Source organism: Rhagoletis zephyria, unplaced genomic scaffold (assembly GCF_001687245.7).
Source record: "Rhagoletis zephyria isolate East Lansing unplaced genomic scaffold, Rhagoletis_zephyria_1.1 Rzeph_scaffold_05781, whole genome shotgun sequence".
Taxonomy (NCBI): Eukaryota; Metazoa; Arthropoda; class Insecta; order Diptera; family Tephritidae; genus Rhagoletis; species Rhagoletis zephyria.
In genome coordinates this window covers 1-14223 of record NW_016162864.1, presented here as the reverse complement: position 1 = coordinate 14223, position 14223 = coordinate 1, and the positions used below count along the sequence as shown (strand labels likewise).

Genomic DNA, 14223 nt, shown 5'->3' with positions numbered 1-14223 from the left:
CTGTGAAAATTGTTGCGGTACAGAGAATGTGGCTGATCCATCTTCAGTATATCTGATCTTTAAATTCACCTTCCTAGTCTACTCAACTTCAGGCGAGCTAGACTGTGTATCGTCATCCATATTGGGCTGTCGGTGTTGTCCGTAGTAGCCATATCTTAGTTTTTAAAACACAAATGCGTGTTCCATAAGAGAATGTGTGGCGTGTGTGTATTTGATGTCAACGCAATTATAAAAAATTTTTGCGTTTGAGCGAGATGATCGCTCACTCAGCATGGCTCAATTGCTAATTGAGTTAATCCTGCGCCCAAAAATATGCTATATAAAATGCTATAGCAACCGAGCGTAATGTCATCAGGGAATTCTCAAATGAGCTAAGAAATATTCTGTTGAAGTATTAAGCAGTAAAAAAATGCATTCTTCTAGGTTAAGAGACTTAGTCGAGTGTTGGATATGAGTATAGAAATCTGCGAATATCGACTATTCAATTCAGGAAAGTAATCCTGACTCAGGGTTTTAATAACTGTTGCTCCCGATGCAAATTATATTCAATAAAAATATTTTGGTCTGAAAGTGGTGTCTGGGTATATTTTCTACTGGATGATTGAGTCAATTAATTTTAAAAAGCCTGCATTTTTTTATAAATTTCTTAAACTATAGCAGCGTGCGCTCTCTATTCTTGGTAAATCATCGAAAATCTGTGGGTCGCAAATCAGTGGGTTTCAATTCCTCCAAAAGGCTAAGGTATTCAGCAAGCTAAGTACTTATTGACATCTATATTATATGTTTGTTATTCAACTATAACTTAGTCGTAGGTCACGTTGTCGGTTTGCTGTGTACTAGGGGTATTTGCGCGCCTTTGGTTCGACCTCCGCACGCACACATACAGACAAGTACTTAACTATCTACGAATATTATATATCTACACAGCTTTAATGGGCGAGCAGCTTTTCCTCGCTTTGTAGTATATATTTACAATGAAATTTACAAATTTTCTAAGCGGCATTGCAAGTGGTTTTGTTTTTGGTGTGACCTCTCATTGACACTTTTGTTTTTTAGTTTTTGGTAATTCTAATAATGTTTACATAGTCATAATATCTGGTTGGTTATCACAAATATTTGCTCTGCTTGTCGCTTGAAATATGCTCCCGTGGCATAGAGCATGGGTTTAAATTTTTTCTGTTGAAATTCAAGCTTTCGAAAGCTTCAAATAAAAAAAAATATTACCGCCAAAAAATTTCTTATCCACTTAGAACTATTAACTTAACCTGATAATAAGAAGCAACAACGGCAAATGAACTCGTAACACTTTCCGCTGCCCAACCCGCCGCCTTCTTGTACGCCATCGTTTGCTGCAGTCTGCTTCCTCGCTCCTCTCTCGTATTATTGTTCGAAGCTGCTGCCCGTGTCCGATTGATGGCGCACCAGTATTTTGGGCTAGAGAAACTCGCGTTTGTTGCGCCCACCACCGCCGCCACTGCCGCTGCCGCTGGACGTCCCGCTGGTGTTACCGCCACCGCCTATCGAAGACGGTCCCGCAGTTGTGGGTGAAGTAGCCGCGCTGCTCGATGTGGCCGTTGTTGGTGTTGTAACAGGAGGTGCCGCTGTTGTTGTTGCCGCCGTCGCCGCTGCCACCATCGTTGTCGTTGTCGCTACAATCGGCTCCTCCTCCAGCAAACGCTGCTGTTCTGGACTCTGCACATGTGATGGCTGCTTGGGAGGCGCTGGTGCCTTCCTGCTCTTCGAACGCCGTTTCTTCAGCATCAGCGGTCCGAGTCCGTTGCCGCCGGATGTCGACGCCGCCGTCGCGCTCCCCATCTGTGCTGGACTGAGTAAACTGAGGGTCTGTGGAATGGGCGTGGAGCCTGTGCCTACCGCCGCCATTGCCAAAGCCGCGGACGTCGCAGTTGTAGGCACACCAACGCCTCCTGCGCTGCCACCACCGCCACCAACACCTGCCGCGCTTGTGCTAATGGGTGGCGTGGGCGGCATCGTTGAAATGGTTATCACAGTGTCTGCAGCCGGCGTGACCGCCGTGGAGTGTGTGCCGCCGCTTCCGCCGCCATCGACGACCCCGATGCGGGCAGGTAACGCGCCACCTCCAGCGCCTACTCCGCTGCTGCCTCCTACTGTGCTGCCGCCGCCACCCGCGCCTCCACTACCGCCGCCGCCGCCGCCCGGGCCGAGCTCGTCGCCTGGCGTTGTCTGACCCGAAGACTCCTGCGTCGGCAAACGTTTCATCAACTCACCTAGCATGTCCTCGATCCGTCCTATGCGCTGCTGCATGCGCTGCATCTCCAGGCGCACGTCCACCTTCAGGTCCAGCATAGTTGCGACCAAATCTCGCTGCGCCATCGTCGGTGGTTGTTCGCGCAGCCCCGTGTCGTAGGTGTCGGATGTGGTGGCGCGGGATGAAGCCATCTCGATTTGACGCTCGCGCTCCAATGCCAAATTGCGCTCCTTAGCGGCCAGTGCAGCCGCTGCTGCTGCCGCTGCAGGGCCACCTTCGCCGACGTGCCTCGTGTCGCGACTCGGAGGGGAGGCATCGATTTCGCCACCCTCGTCAATGGTGTCTTGGCGCGCAAGCGCCGCTTGGCTGGCCTGCAGTTTAGGAGCTTTAGGAAAAACCTGAATTCATTCACATAATTGAGTGTGAAAGAGAGGAGAAAGAGCGAAAGTTTGATGAGAGGGAGGTAAAGGTGTGGCATAGGTAGAGAAATGCGGGCCGGCAGGCGAGTAGGCAAGCAGGGGTGATTTGGTTGGGTGGACGGTGGGGTGGTGGATGTGTTCAACGAAACACAGTTAGATATTCGAACACGACGAGCGTGAAGACAGAGCGTTGAACAGTTAAAGTGCGGTTGTGTGTGAGAGAGTCAGATATAGAGAGGGCGAACAAAACGAGCAGTTCGCGTGTGCGTCGGCCAGTACGAAGTATGCCGAAACCCAATGCAAATTTAGTTGTTGCAGCGACAATACGATCCAGGGTTGCATAGGTGATGGAAGTTGTGTGGTTGTGGCGGTATTTATGATTGGTTAGGTTGAATAGTGAGCATGCATATGTTGACAATAATTTGGAGGGGGTGAAAGAGGGAGAAATATTTTTTATTAATTATTGGTTTAGTTGAATAAAAGTTTACTTTATTTAGATTTTATGTGCGAACTAGCGCGTCTTTAATTTAAACTAAAACCTAATGTTACAACAACTGAAACGGGCATCCTCTAACAGTTGCCAACCAAAGAGAAAAAAACGACCAAAATATATTTCAAATAAATAAAAAGATACCATAAATACATACCAGAATTACATAATTACAAAATATCAGTGACCAAACAAACAAACTAACAAACGAAAAGCCAAATATTCAAACAATCAATCAGTCAACGAATATCTCGCAGCTAAGACACAATGCGCGTATACGCAAGGGGTGGCAACACTCAAGCCCTCTACATTCACAGCATCGCATAGCAGGTGGCAACTTGTTTTTGAATTTTTTAGCACAGATCGGACACTACTCTTCGACTCGACTGCTCAGAACTGCGAATAACTACGCGCTAATCAAAATCATAATTCTTACAAAAAATATAAAATAAAAATATTTTCTTTGTTAACTAGTGTAGTAGTGTGTGTCTGCTGCGGTTACTAACTTCCAGTATGCGTATGCGCCGCCATTTGCGCTCCACCCACGAGCTGTGACCGCTTGCCGTGGTCAGCGATTCTAGGCTCTTGACGCGCTTCGCTGCCGCAGTCGCTGCTGTCACCGCGGACGTTGCTGTGTGCTCCTTCGTTTCTATTTTAAGTATACTGGTGTCTAAAGATTCGACGCTCTGCAAAGGAAAGTCATTGTTGTCGTTGCTTGTTTTGTTTTGTTTTGTTTTTTTCGGACTCTGGGAACTGTATTTGTAGGTTTCCGATATTCTAGCGCTATATGAGATTTGCTTTTTGGTGAATGTAGTTAGAGACTAAAGGGTTTTGGGGCTTTGGTGTTAGGGCAAATAACGGGAAAGATACCACCCACTAAAATAGCGAAATATTTATAAACTCTTTTTACAACAGTTTTAGCCAGAAGAAGATTTTCCTCAGTTAAGGAATGTACCAATTATGTTTTAGAGTCTTTGCATACATTCCCAGAGCTTTTGCATATAAAAGCTTAACTCCAGAGTATGTGAACTTTATTGTAGGCTTAATGAGCTTTCATTAATCGTAACTTGGCACTCTTTTATTTGAAATTAACCTCCGTTGAGGTATCGAAGCTCGCTTATGCGAAATAAAGAGCTTTTACGCTGTAATTATTCATGTAAATGAGTATAAAGAAAGTGTAAGGCACCTGTGGTTATAAAATAGTCGACTACGGCATTAAATTAATTTTCGAGCTTTTTTTAGCGTTCTCTAGTAAAACTGCTTTCTAAGTCCGAACACAGACGCCATATTCATTTAAGTTTTCAAGTTCTCTTTCAGAGAGTTTAAAAAATTCGTCCAAAAAGGTTCCCTACCAAAAATCCTTTATGAAATTGGATTGTACAACAGAGCTTTTGATTCAATGTTGACAAAAGATAGCTTTTATTGTATGCGTGCTTAAAAGCTTGAAGAGCTTCAGAATATGTAGATTAAAATTTAAAAGAACAATATGTGTATAAAAATTTGCTAAGAACTAAGCTGAAACAGTTTTTTTTAAGAAAACATTAAGTTTTTTTTAGAAAAAAAAACTAAAATTTTGTTTACCAAATATTCTATCTAAAAAAATGTAAAAGATTTCTAAATGTAATTTTCCAACTTTCGAGCGTTGCTAGTTTTCTGCTTTGCCTGATTAATTGAGCTTTTAAGCTCAGAAATTGTAAAAATATTTTTCTGAGAAAACCAAAGAACTTGTTAAGAAGAAATTAGGAACCAAATGCCAATAACCAATAAGAAAGAAAAAACTTAAGAAAAAATTAATGAAATAAAACATGGAATCAAAAATTTCATAAAAAGTAAAATTTAATATTTTTAGTCTTATTTAATACTTGCGAAATCTATTTAAGCTGTTTGTTTTCTTGTTTTTGTTTTTGTAATTACTTTATTGCCTTGTCCACCATTACTACTCGAAGTACTGCTCTGCCGCGCTTGGGCAGTGCTCTCACGCAGACTTTCGCGGGCGCTCAAACTTCTCGAGACTGCTACCTTGGCGCTCGTATCGCTAGCCGAATCGACACTTGAACTGCCCAGAAGGCGACCCCATTTACTAGCACGCGTACTACGCGCAGATGGTGGACCCGATGAGGGCGAGGGTGATGGCGTTGGAGAGGGTGCGGCAGCTGTTGTTAGGATGCGTGAATCCTCGGTGAGGGTTAATTTAGCAGGCAACTTCTTGGATAGGTTGTCACAAACAAAACGAGCGAGCAGTGCGGGAATGACAGGCGCAGCCAACAAGAAAAGGGATTGCGGGTGGAATTGAAGAGCAAATAAAAGAATAAGAACAAAGGGAATGCGGTAGTAGGTGTGCAGCGGAGGGAGCGCAATTGAAAAACGGGTACGGAAAAGGTGTTAGGTGTGTAGTTTGGGCATTAAGGGATTAAGCGTGTACACAAGATGGAGGTAAAAGGAATTGACAATTAAAATTTTTCGTTAGTATGCAAATTTTGACATGTATTTTTAGTGTTGAAAATTTGTGATAAATTAAAAAAAAAAACATTCAATAACAACAGCGAACATTAAAGGCATTCACATTGACAGGAGAGTGTGGGTGGCGCAAGGGTTAAATGAGAACATGTAAAGCATTTTTGTTTTTAATTTAGAAATTTGCAAATATTTTTTATGCAAAAAGCGCCAAGTTTATGTTTGGAGGAAGAAAGTTAGTATGAAAATAAGAAAAGGACGAGAAAGCATTGTTTTTGTTTTACGGGAAGAGAGAAGAAGAGACAACGAGCATAAGTACGAGTACCACAGAGGTGTTGTTAGTGTTTTACACATTTCTGTTTTGTTTTTTTAGAAACGCATGAATTGTTTACTAAATAAAAAAAAAAACAAGAATATTCTAAAAATATGTGTTTACACATCTTTTTTTAATTTTGGGCTTAGTAACTAGAAGATATTTATGTAAAAAATGTGCCTAAAAGTAGGCAATATTTATTATATAAGATCACTGCTGTACTTTGAGAATGCGATCGAAGTAAGTAAAATATGTGCTCAAGAGAGTAGTGGTGACGAAAGAAATTGAGAATTTTTCTAAAATTTAAAAGTACAAATTTGAAAGTTAGAAATTTTAAAGGGGAAAAGAAAAAGAAGGGAACAGTTTTGAGTAATTTAATCATCTTGTTTGATTATTTTGGGAGTATAAATCACGCTGAGCTTTTCAAACAGAGCTACCAGGCATAAAAGAGATCGTTCTCCGACTGCCCTCTTTAGGAATTTCAACAGCTGCTGGTAAACTATTACCTTAACCGGTTATCAATTACGAGTATGGCTTCTATTCGAATGAAACTATACGAAAAGTGGAAGTTGCATACTTTTAGGCACATACTTTGCTAGCCAACGCTTTACTCCCAAAAAATATCACATTAAAAAAATTGGATATGCAAAGAATAAAGGGAAAAATACTTCACATTCTTTGAATATTCGATGCGCATTACTGCGGTAACCATTCGTCACAGCAGTGATCCATATGTTGCATAGATACTTACAATTTTAGATTTTGAAACCCACAAGTAACAAATAAACATTACTTAGTTTGTGTTAGTATTCAAGACTCAAAGCCATTAAGCATTTTCAACAACAAATACACACCAGCACATCGATAAGTATACACAGTTTAAATGCAATTAAAAAAACTAAATATTGCAACACAAAAAAATTCAAAACAAATATGCGCTAATTTTCAGCCGAAAAAAAGAGAACCAAAACCAAAAAGTTATCCAGCACACACATGCAATAATTACAAATATTTTCACACACACACACCTTGCTACACACATAAACTTGCAAATACAATACATAAATACACTTGCCAACACAACTCACGTATACGTGAACCTCATCCACACCTACCTTGGTGCGATCCACATCACCATCGCCCTTCTCTACATCACTTTGGCCCGAGACCACCTCCTTGGAGCCGGTTTGCACCTGCGGCGTACGACGGAACTTTGAGAATATCTTACGCACCAAATGATCTTGATTTTGAGGCAATTGAGGTTCGTTTTTACGCCGTTCGGCCAATTCTTTCTCGCGCTTCACATCGGCCACCTTGCGAAAAATCAGTCGATGTCTTAAATTGTAGGTGAGCACCAGATTGCGTGCAAAACTATTCGCAAATGCCGAATAGAAATCGAGGACTTCGAGCAATTTATCACGCTTGATGGCATGCAAATCACAATAGGTTAGGGCGCGCACATTGGCAGCGCTCTGGCCAACGGCCGAATCCTTCCAGAATTGATCGCCGAAGACGTCGCCCTTACCTGTGGAGAAGGGTAGACATAAAAACCACTAAATATTAATAAAAAAGTACATTTCAAAAAAGAAAGCAAAGGTTGAAGGATCAGCGTGCTGCAAAGGAAGCGTAATTACGTGCAAATTGGATTTGGAGTGCTAGCTGGGACATCTAAAGTTAGGCCACATTAACTTGGCATTCAATTAGCACATTGTGAGAGTAATTAACCTAACTTTAGGCAGCCTCACATCTACAGGGAAGCGAAAGTGCTCGTGTGCGCACACTCACCCAATATTGCCACAACCTCATCGTCTTGTATCACCTCCAAACTGCCAGTCACAATGAAACACAAGCTATCGATGCTCTCGCCGGTGTGGTACAGCAAATCGCCAGGCGCCGAATGTGACATCATGAAGTGCATGGCGAGCGCGCGCAGACAACCATCCGAGGCAAGACGAAATGCTGGATGCTCGTTAAATACTTTGCGATTTAGATGAACACAAATGTCAGCCTTCATATCTTTCGGACAATAGTTTAGTACCTGCGAAGTGGCCAAGCCGCAACATGAACGGCAAAACGTCAAACAAAGTGCGAGAACGCAAATGGAAAACCCAAGGAGAGCAAACAAAATTATGGTATGAAGATGAAAGAAAAATACAGAAAGAACTGCTGAAGAAATTAATGAAAGCGTAAGTGGGTGCAGAGTTGAATGGAAGTGCTGGTAAAAGGTGTCATGAGCAGAGGCTCTTAGTTGCAATCGAATATAAGTATGGAAAAATGAGTGGACTCGATAGATGGCGAACAGGTCTGGATAGTTGAGGGGGTTCACAAATCACAAAATGCGAAAGCTATTTGGGAAGGTTTCGATTGGAAATTCACTTACTAATATATGAAATGAAAGCTTGAGCTTTTTCGAAACTTTTAATACCACACTGTTTCTTAAGAAGCTTTTAAAGTTCCTTAAAGATAATATTAGTAGAGCTATTGAGCTTTTTGAGCTTTTCAAATAACAAACTTTAATTACGTACAAGGGCATTGCCTGCACTTTTGCAAGCTTATTTGTAATAAAATGCACTACGTGGCTTTTTGATCACAACATCACAGCCTGTTTCTGACTAGAGTGCAATTTGTGAGCCCCCTAATCGGTGAGTCAGGAATAGAATTATTTATCAATTGTGAAAAAATAGCAGGTAACTTAAGTTATAGAAAGTAGCTTAATACACACGCACACTCACACATACGTACAGACATTTTTGAATCTCACTAGGAAATGGAGTTGACTGTGGGCGCTTAGAAAGCTTTATTTTTAGTAGTTTTTCGTTGATCTAAGCAATGAAAGTTATTAGAGTGGCCTATCGAGCTGTGAGAGAGCATTCACTTGTAGTAAGCTTGAACTCAAACTGTATCCTCTGGAGAGGATCTTGAGTCTCTAGTAGTCCTTTTGAAAAGGATTACGCCCAGAAGAAGGAGAACAGCAGGAGCTTGACAAGTTTTGAATCATTATCCTAAAGTCACCCTTCAAAACCGGTACGAATCAGCTTTCTAAACTGTAAATGCTAAGCTTAAAGCTTTGTTTGGAAAACAAAATTCGAATACTAAACTTCAAAAGCTTTCCTCGAGCTTTTGATTTAATGTAACTCATCCACAAGCTTTTGGGGTCATGTAGTCCTCTAACAGGAATTCGGGATCAGCTTCCTAGTCTCAAAAAGCTGTGCTCAAAGCTTTTGTAGAGCTTTTCTATACAAACGCTGCTTTGTAAGCGCGCCTTCAACTCTATTTCCGACTGAGATAACTGGCAACTTAGTTTGCTGCTTCGCTATGTGAGAGTAAGTGTTCGTTTCTGGCGCGTTTATTGTACTTTAAAGTTTTTGTGTTCGGTGTTTCACTAATCAAATTCTATGTGTGTGTTAGATATGAGTCTTTAGTGTTTTGAGTTCACAAAAATGTAAGTCAAGCCGAAATTGTCTTCAGTCAAATGGCTTATCCGCTGTACATACAGTTGTGTATCTGGCGTCCTGTGTTGTTGGTATTTTGGTAACTGTGATCTCTACTATTTTAAGGCACAAACTACAGTCAACGAAAATGGTATAAAGACGCTTCTATCTGCTTTTTACCGAGCGCTAATTAATGCGCTACTTTCAATGATTTAAACCAAATGCGCAAGAAGCTTTGACAAAATCCAATTAATGATTTTTTCTACTTTTTTGCTTTTAACTTTTAGAATTTGTCATGATTTGGTTTAAATTCCATCTAAAGGCACGGATTTGACGGACGCTTTTCGTTTTGGCGCACGGATTTGTGGTTTTTATGAGGCGCTACACCGAGCATGACGAACGAGCGAGCTTACCTGTACGCAGACGGGGGTAGATAAAGAGAAAAATAAAAAGAGAAGAAAAAAATAAAATGCGAATTGAAAATGGTTGGAAGTACTTATTTTATTTTAATTGTAAAAAATTCAACTAAGAGCTAAGAGGATTAAGCGAAAAATGAGCAAACATTTACAAAGCATTCGATAAAGTATAAAAAATGTGAATGGGAAAAGCTTGTTAAAGAAAGCTCTAAGAGAAAGCCGCTTGTGGAAAGCAAATGCGCTGACTGCAGAGGTCTTTCAGGCGCGCGGCGGGAATATTTTTAAGCAAGTTATACAAATTGGAACTCTTTTTGCTGGAAATGAAATTGTGTTTTGATAAAAAGCAGCGCAAGCTAGGCGAAGGGCGATTTTAATATTTATTATTGTTATTAGCGACCAAGAGCGCCTAAAATTATGCGCCATCATGTGTGCTGCCTATTTAGCGCGCACAGTTGGTATTTGTGTGTGGCAGTGAGCGTAAAGTTGGTTGCGGGTGCTCCGCTCAGCGTGTGTGTGTGTGTATGTATGTGTGTCTATAAACATACATAAGTTAGCTGTGGTTGCGTTTGCGGTGGTCTAGGCGCCAGCTATGGTCGCGTGGTGGTGCGTGACGCCTAAAGTGACGCTTTAGGTGTTGAACTGACTTAAGTTGAACTTAGAACTTAAAGAGTTGTAGAGTGGAAGAGTGAACCAGTTTTCATAAATTTTAATCATATTCTTATTACTTTCGGTTTGGTTTTTTTTTTTCTTGAATTGCTTGTGTGCCTGTGTGTATGTGTGCTGCATTTGAATTGATGTCGAGCGTACTTTTAGGCTGAAGTCATTCTAACTACATACGCAACTAACATACGATACTCAAAATTATTCGCATACAATTAACATACTTTACAAAAGCTTTCTTCTCTGCTTGCTTTGCATACATACATACGTACGTACATACTCAGCATATTTAATCGGCATACTTATGCATATGAACAGTTACATTGTACTTATATGCCACGCCATATGAATGACTTTTTTTTCTCCACAAGTGAATGACTGAGTGTGCGTGCATGCGTGTTTGCTTGCGTTACCTTTTCGGTGTCCAGTCCCTTTGTCATGGCCCAGGTGGAGACCACATAATCCATAACGCGTTCGCTTAACGCCTTTGGCACCTCGTGCAGCTTCATGAACTCGCGCACATTGTTCAACATGTCGTGGTACTTTGCCGTCGCTGAGGTCATCTGCTGGATGATGGTCGTCACGTGACCGAATATCGTCGCATACAGCAGCGCTATAGTGCCGCAACGCATAGGTGTAGTGAGAGAGCGGTAGAGCGCAGATGAAAGAAAAAGAAGAAGAAAATTAAGTTTGTGTACTTTTTTTGTGTCGTTGTGCGTGCGCTAGCTCACTGGGTTAAGTGGAATATTTTATGGCGCTTGTAAAATTTTCATTTCAATTATGGGCCTGTTCGAGGCACGTAATAAAAGCGGCATTACTGCCGTACTGATGAAAAATGGCAACATTGTTGCAACTGCCCAACTGATAACACATTGCTAGAAATTCACACAGAACGTGATACTTTAATAATTCGCGCAACACTGCGGTTGTGATTGCAACTCGAACAAGCCCTATATTTCATTTTATGTAGCATACTTTTCGGATACTTAACACTGAGCGGAATAACAAATGAATGAAAAAAACGAAATGAATTAACGAAAGAGTTTGAGAGTGAAAGGAATGCAGAGCAACATGGAAATGAGGCAAATCAAATTAGGAGGGGAGAGGAGGTGCAAAAGAAATAAATGCACGTTGTGCCAAGGAGTCAACTGGGTTAAGTAGGAGCAATAAATGTGAAATTAGTATGCGAATTACGAACGCAAGCTAGAACAGTAATAAATGCCCAAAATTGTTGTTGTGTCTTGGGTATGAAATTGGAGTTGGAGGAAATTAGATAGAAGAAAAGAATGTCTTTGTTATTGTTAAGAGGCAGAGCAGAATTATTTTTATTAGTTTTATGCTTTTGCGTGAGCCACACCGGAAAGCAGTTAAGAGATTAACCGCTTTCGCGATAAAAACAATCAAAACTTGTATGTAGCTCAGACAAAAGCATTAAGTTTTATTACTTTTTATCACACCCGGCAGAGTCACTATGTTCAAGTAGAATTTGGAAATTTTCCTAAAGCTTATTTCGTACACTACTAATGGCGAAGGTTATGTTTCATCTGATCTTTAGTGTTCATTGTTCGTTGAGATTGCTGACTTCAAATGAGTTGCTAAACTATTTGGGGTTTATGCTAAATACATATTTGGATTGAAATCACCAATGTACTCTCTTTTGGAGAGATGGAAAACCAATAGAGCTCTCAAGAAAGAAAGTTCAGAACTATTTTCCCCGGTGTTCACCAAAAAGAGCATATTTTCCTGTATATTTTCTATCAGTCATGACTTACACACGTCACATAGGGGCAGCGATGGGTAGAGAGAGCTTTTACTCAGCATGCGACTATACAAAACGTATAGAAAGCTTAAAAGAGCTTTGCCCGCGGACAATGCGGTGCCCATCACCGCATAGGAGAGACCTTTAAAAGCGTTCTATAGACTTTGTGAGGTTGCGCGTTGTTTTTTTTTCGATATCAGTGCCGATCAGAGAGAGCTTTTACTTTGAGCACCTTCATAATAAATCTTTATAAAACTTCTACTGATGTATATGTTTTTGTTTGTAATCATCAGAGATAGCTTTTAACTGTAGCTTTATGATATGTATCTACATCGGTGATGGGCACCGCCTTGCCCGCGGGCAAAGCTCTTTTAAACTTTCTATACATTTAGCATAGGCGCGTCCAGAGTAAAAGCTCTCTCTGCCCATCTCTGATCTACATAATTCATTACTATTATATAAAATTGATTCTACGGAAATTGTTTAAAGCTCTTAAACCTTTCACATGTGGTTTATGCTTCATTTATGATTGTTCTATATAAAAAAAAGTATGATTAGAAAGAGCTTTTATTCTATGCGTGCCCAAATAAAAGCTGCAGAGAGCTTTGAAAAGCTGCACCTGCGGGATACGTTTTGATCGTGACTGATATAAAATGTATAGAAAGCTTTAGAAGCTCGGCGCGTGCTGACTATTTTTTTGTTGCAACATTCTTTGTTCAACAAAGCAGCCTAAAAGCAGTCCTTTTTTTCTTAGTATCAAGCTTTGACTGTGAAAGCTGAGTTTTTTCCACACTTTGTTTAATTGCTGCCCTATTTTTTTTTACTGTTTTACATGGTATTGCTTAAAATGATATGAACAAGTTTCGCAAAGTCTTATGAAAAGCACACAGATATTCAAGATTTACACTTTTACCACCAAAACTAACACCAACGCCAAAAGAAAGCGTAAACCACAGATTTTTGTTTTGTTATGTGTTTTTTAAAGCTTAGAAAAACTCACACATAACGACGAATTGTCCAACTATTTTATTTTAAATTGGTGACGCAGTGTTGTATTTCACAAATATTTGTTGTTCATATTTACAATAAAAATTCGAGTATTAAAATTTTTATGAAAGTAATGAAAATTTTGTACAGAGAGAAGAGAAATAGTTACAGTAAGAGAGTTGAAGAGTTTTACACAAATGTTTTGTTCATTTAGCATGTTTTTAGGTAAACTTTTTTTAAATCAATAAAAATGCATGAAATGGTGTCAGTTGTGGTGACTAGCTTTAATTGGAGTACATAGCCTACAGAGAGTTACGAACGAGTATGTGAACTGGCAACAATGCTTACTTTTTCAAGTATATGATTGAACAACAACAACAAATCTACGAAATATGGGATTTTTTAAGGCGAATTTTATGGGTTTACTTGAGTTTGAATTGAATTTGGCTTATTTTATGGAAAATGTTTCAACGAAGGCACACTACACCAACTCAGCATTTATTAGTTCTAGCGGCGTGACGGCGCTGTGAAATGTGCGAGCCCGTTATGTTCCCAATTAAAAATTTACAGTCTTCTGAACTAAATTTTTTTTTGATAATGTAAAGAAATTTTAGTATTCTTTTCTTAATTTTCTTCAATTTTTCAAAAATTAAATTAAGAAATGTTTCCAATTAAAAATCTACATTTCTCTGAACTACATTTTTTTTGGTAATATAAAGAAATTTTAATATTATTTTCTTAATTTTATTTAATTTTTCAAAAATTAAATTAAGAAATATTTCTAATTAAAAATTTAAATTTTTCTGAACTAAATTTTTTTTTAAATAATTTTTTGCTAATATAAAGACATTTTAATATTCTTTTCTTAATTTTATTTAATTTTTCTAAAATTTTAAATTATTTTCAGGTTTCACTTTTTGATTCTGTGCCCAATTCAGCAATCAGCTTTTTAATATTTTTCTTCTATTCTCTGCAGTTATTAAAATTTTTTAATTTTAGTTTTGAATTTTAATTTCACTTGTTTCCATTTTTTTGTAATTTTCTTTCTCTTGCTCGGGGCGCACACA

General features: G+C 39.5%; 1 protein-coding gene across 1 annotated transcript; it reads right to left on the bottom strand.

The window, feature by feature from the left end:
• Positions 1-1069: 1069 nt before the first annotated feature.
• Positions 1070-11186, bottom strand: LOC108372464 (potassium voltage-gated channel protein eag-like). The gene is made up of 5 exons (XM_017628160.1): positions 10824-11186; positions 7689-7941; positions 7019-7428; positions 5051-5338; positions 1070-2625 (listed from the first exon to the last, which is right to left on the bottom strand). Exons 1-5 carry the CDS (start codon positions 11040-11042, stop codon positions 1435-1437), a joined length of 2361 nt encoding a protein of 786 aa, XP_017483649.1. The 5' UTR covers positions 11043-11186; the 3' UTR covers positions 1070-1434.
• Between the last annotated feature and the right edge of the window lie 3037 nt (positions 11187-14223).

Coding starts and splice junctions, on each gene's coding strand:
- LOC108372464 (XM_017628160.1), bottom strand. CDS start 11,042: ATGCGTTGCGGCACTATAGCGCTGCTGTATGCGACGATATTCGGTCAC. Junction 7,942..10,823: donor AGGGACTGGACACCGAAAAG/GTAACGCAAGCA, acceptor GCCACTTCGCAG/GTACTAAACTATTGTCCGAA. Junction 5,339..7,018: donor GTGATGTGGATCGCACCAAG/GTAGGTGTGGAT, acceptor CTATCCAAGAAG/TTGCCTGCTAAATTAACCCT.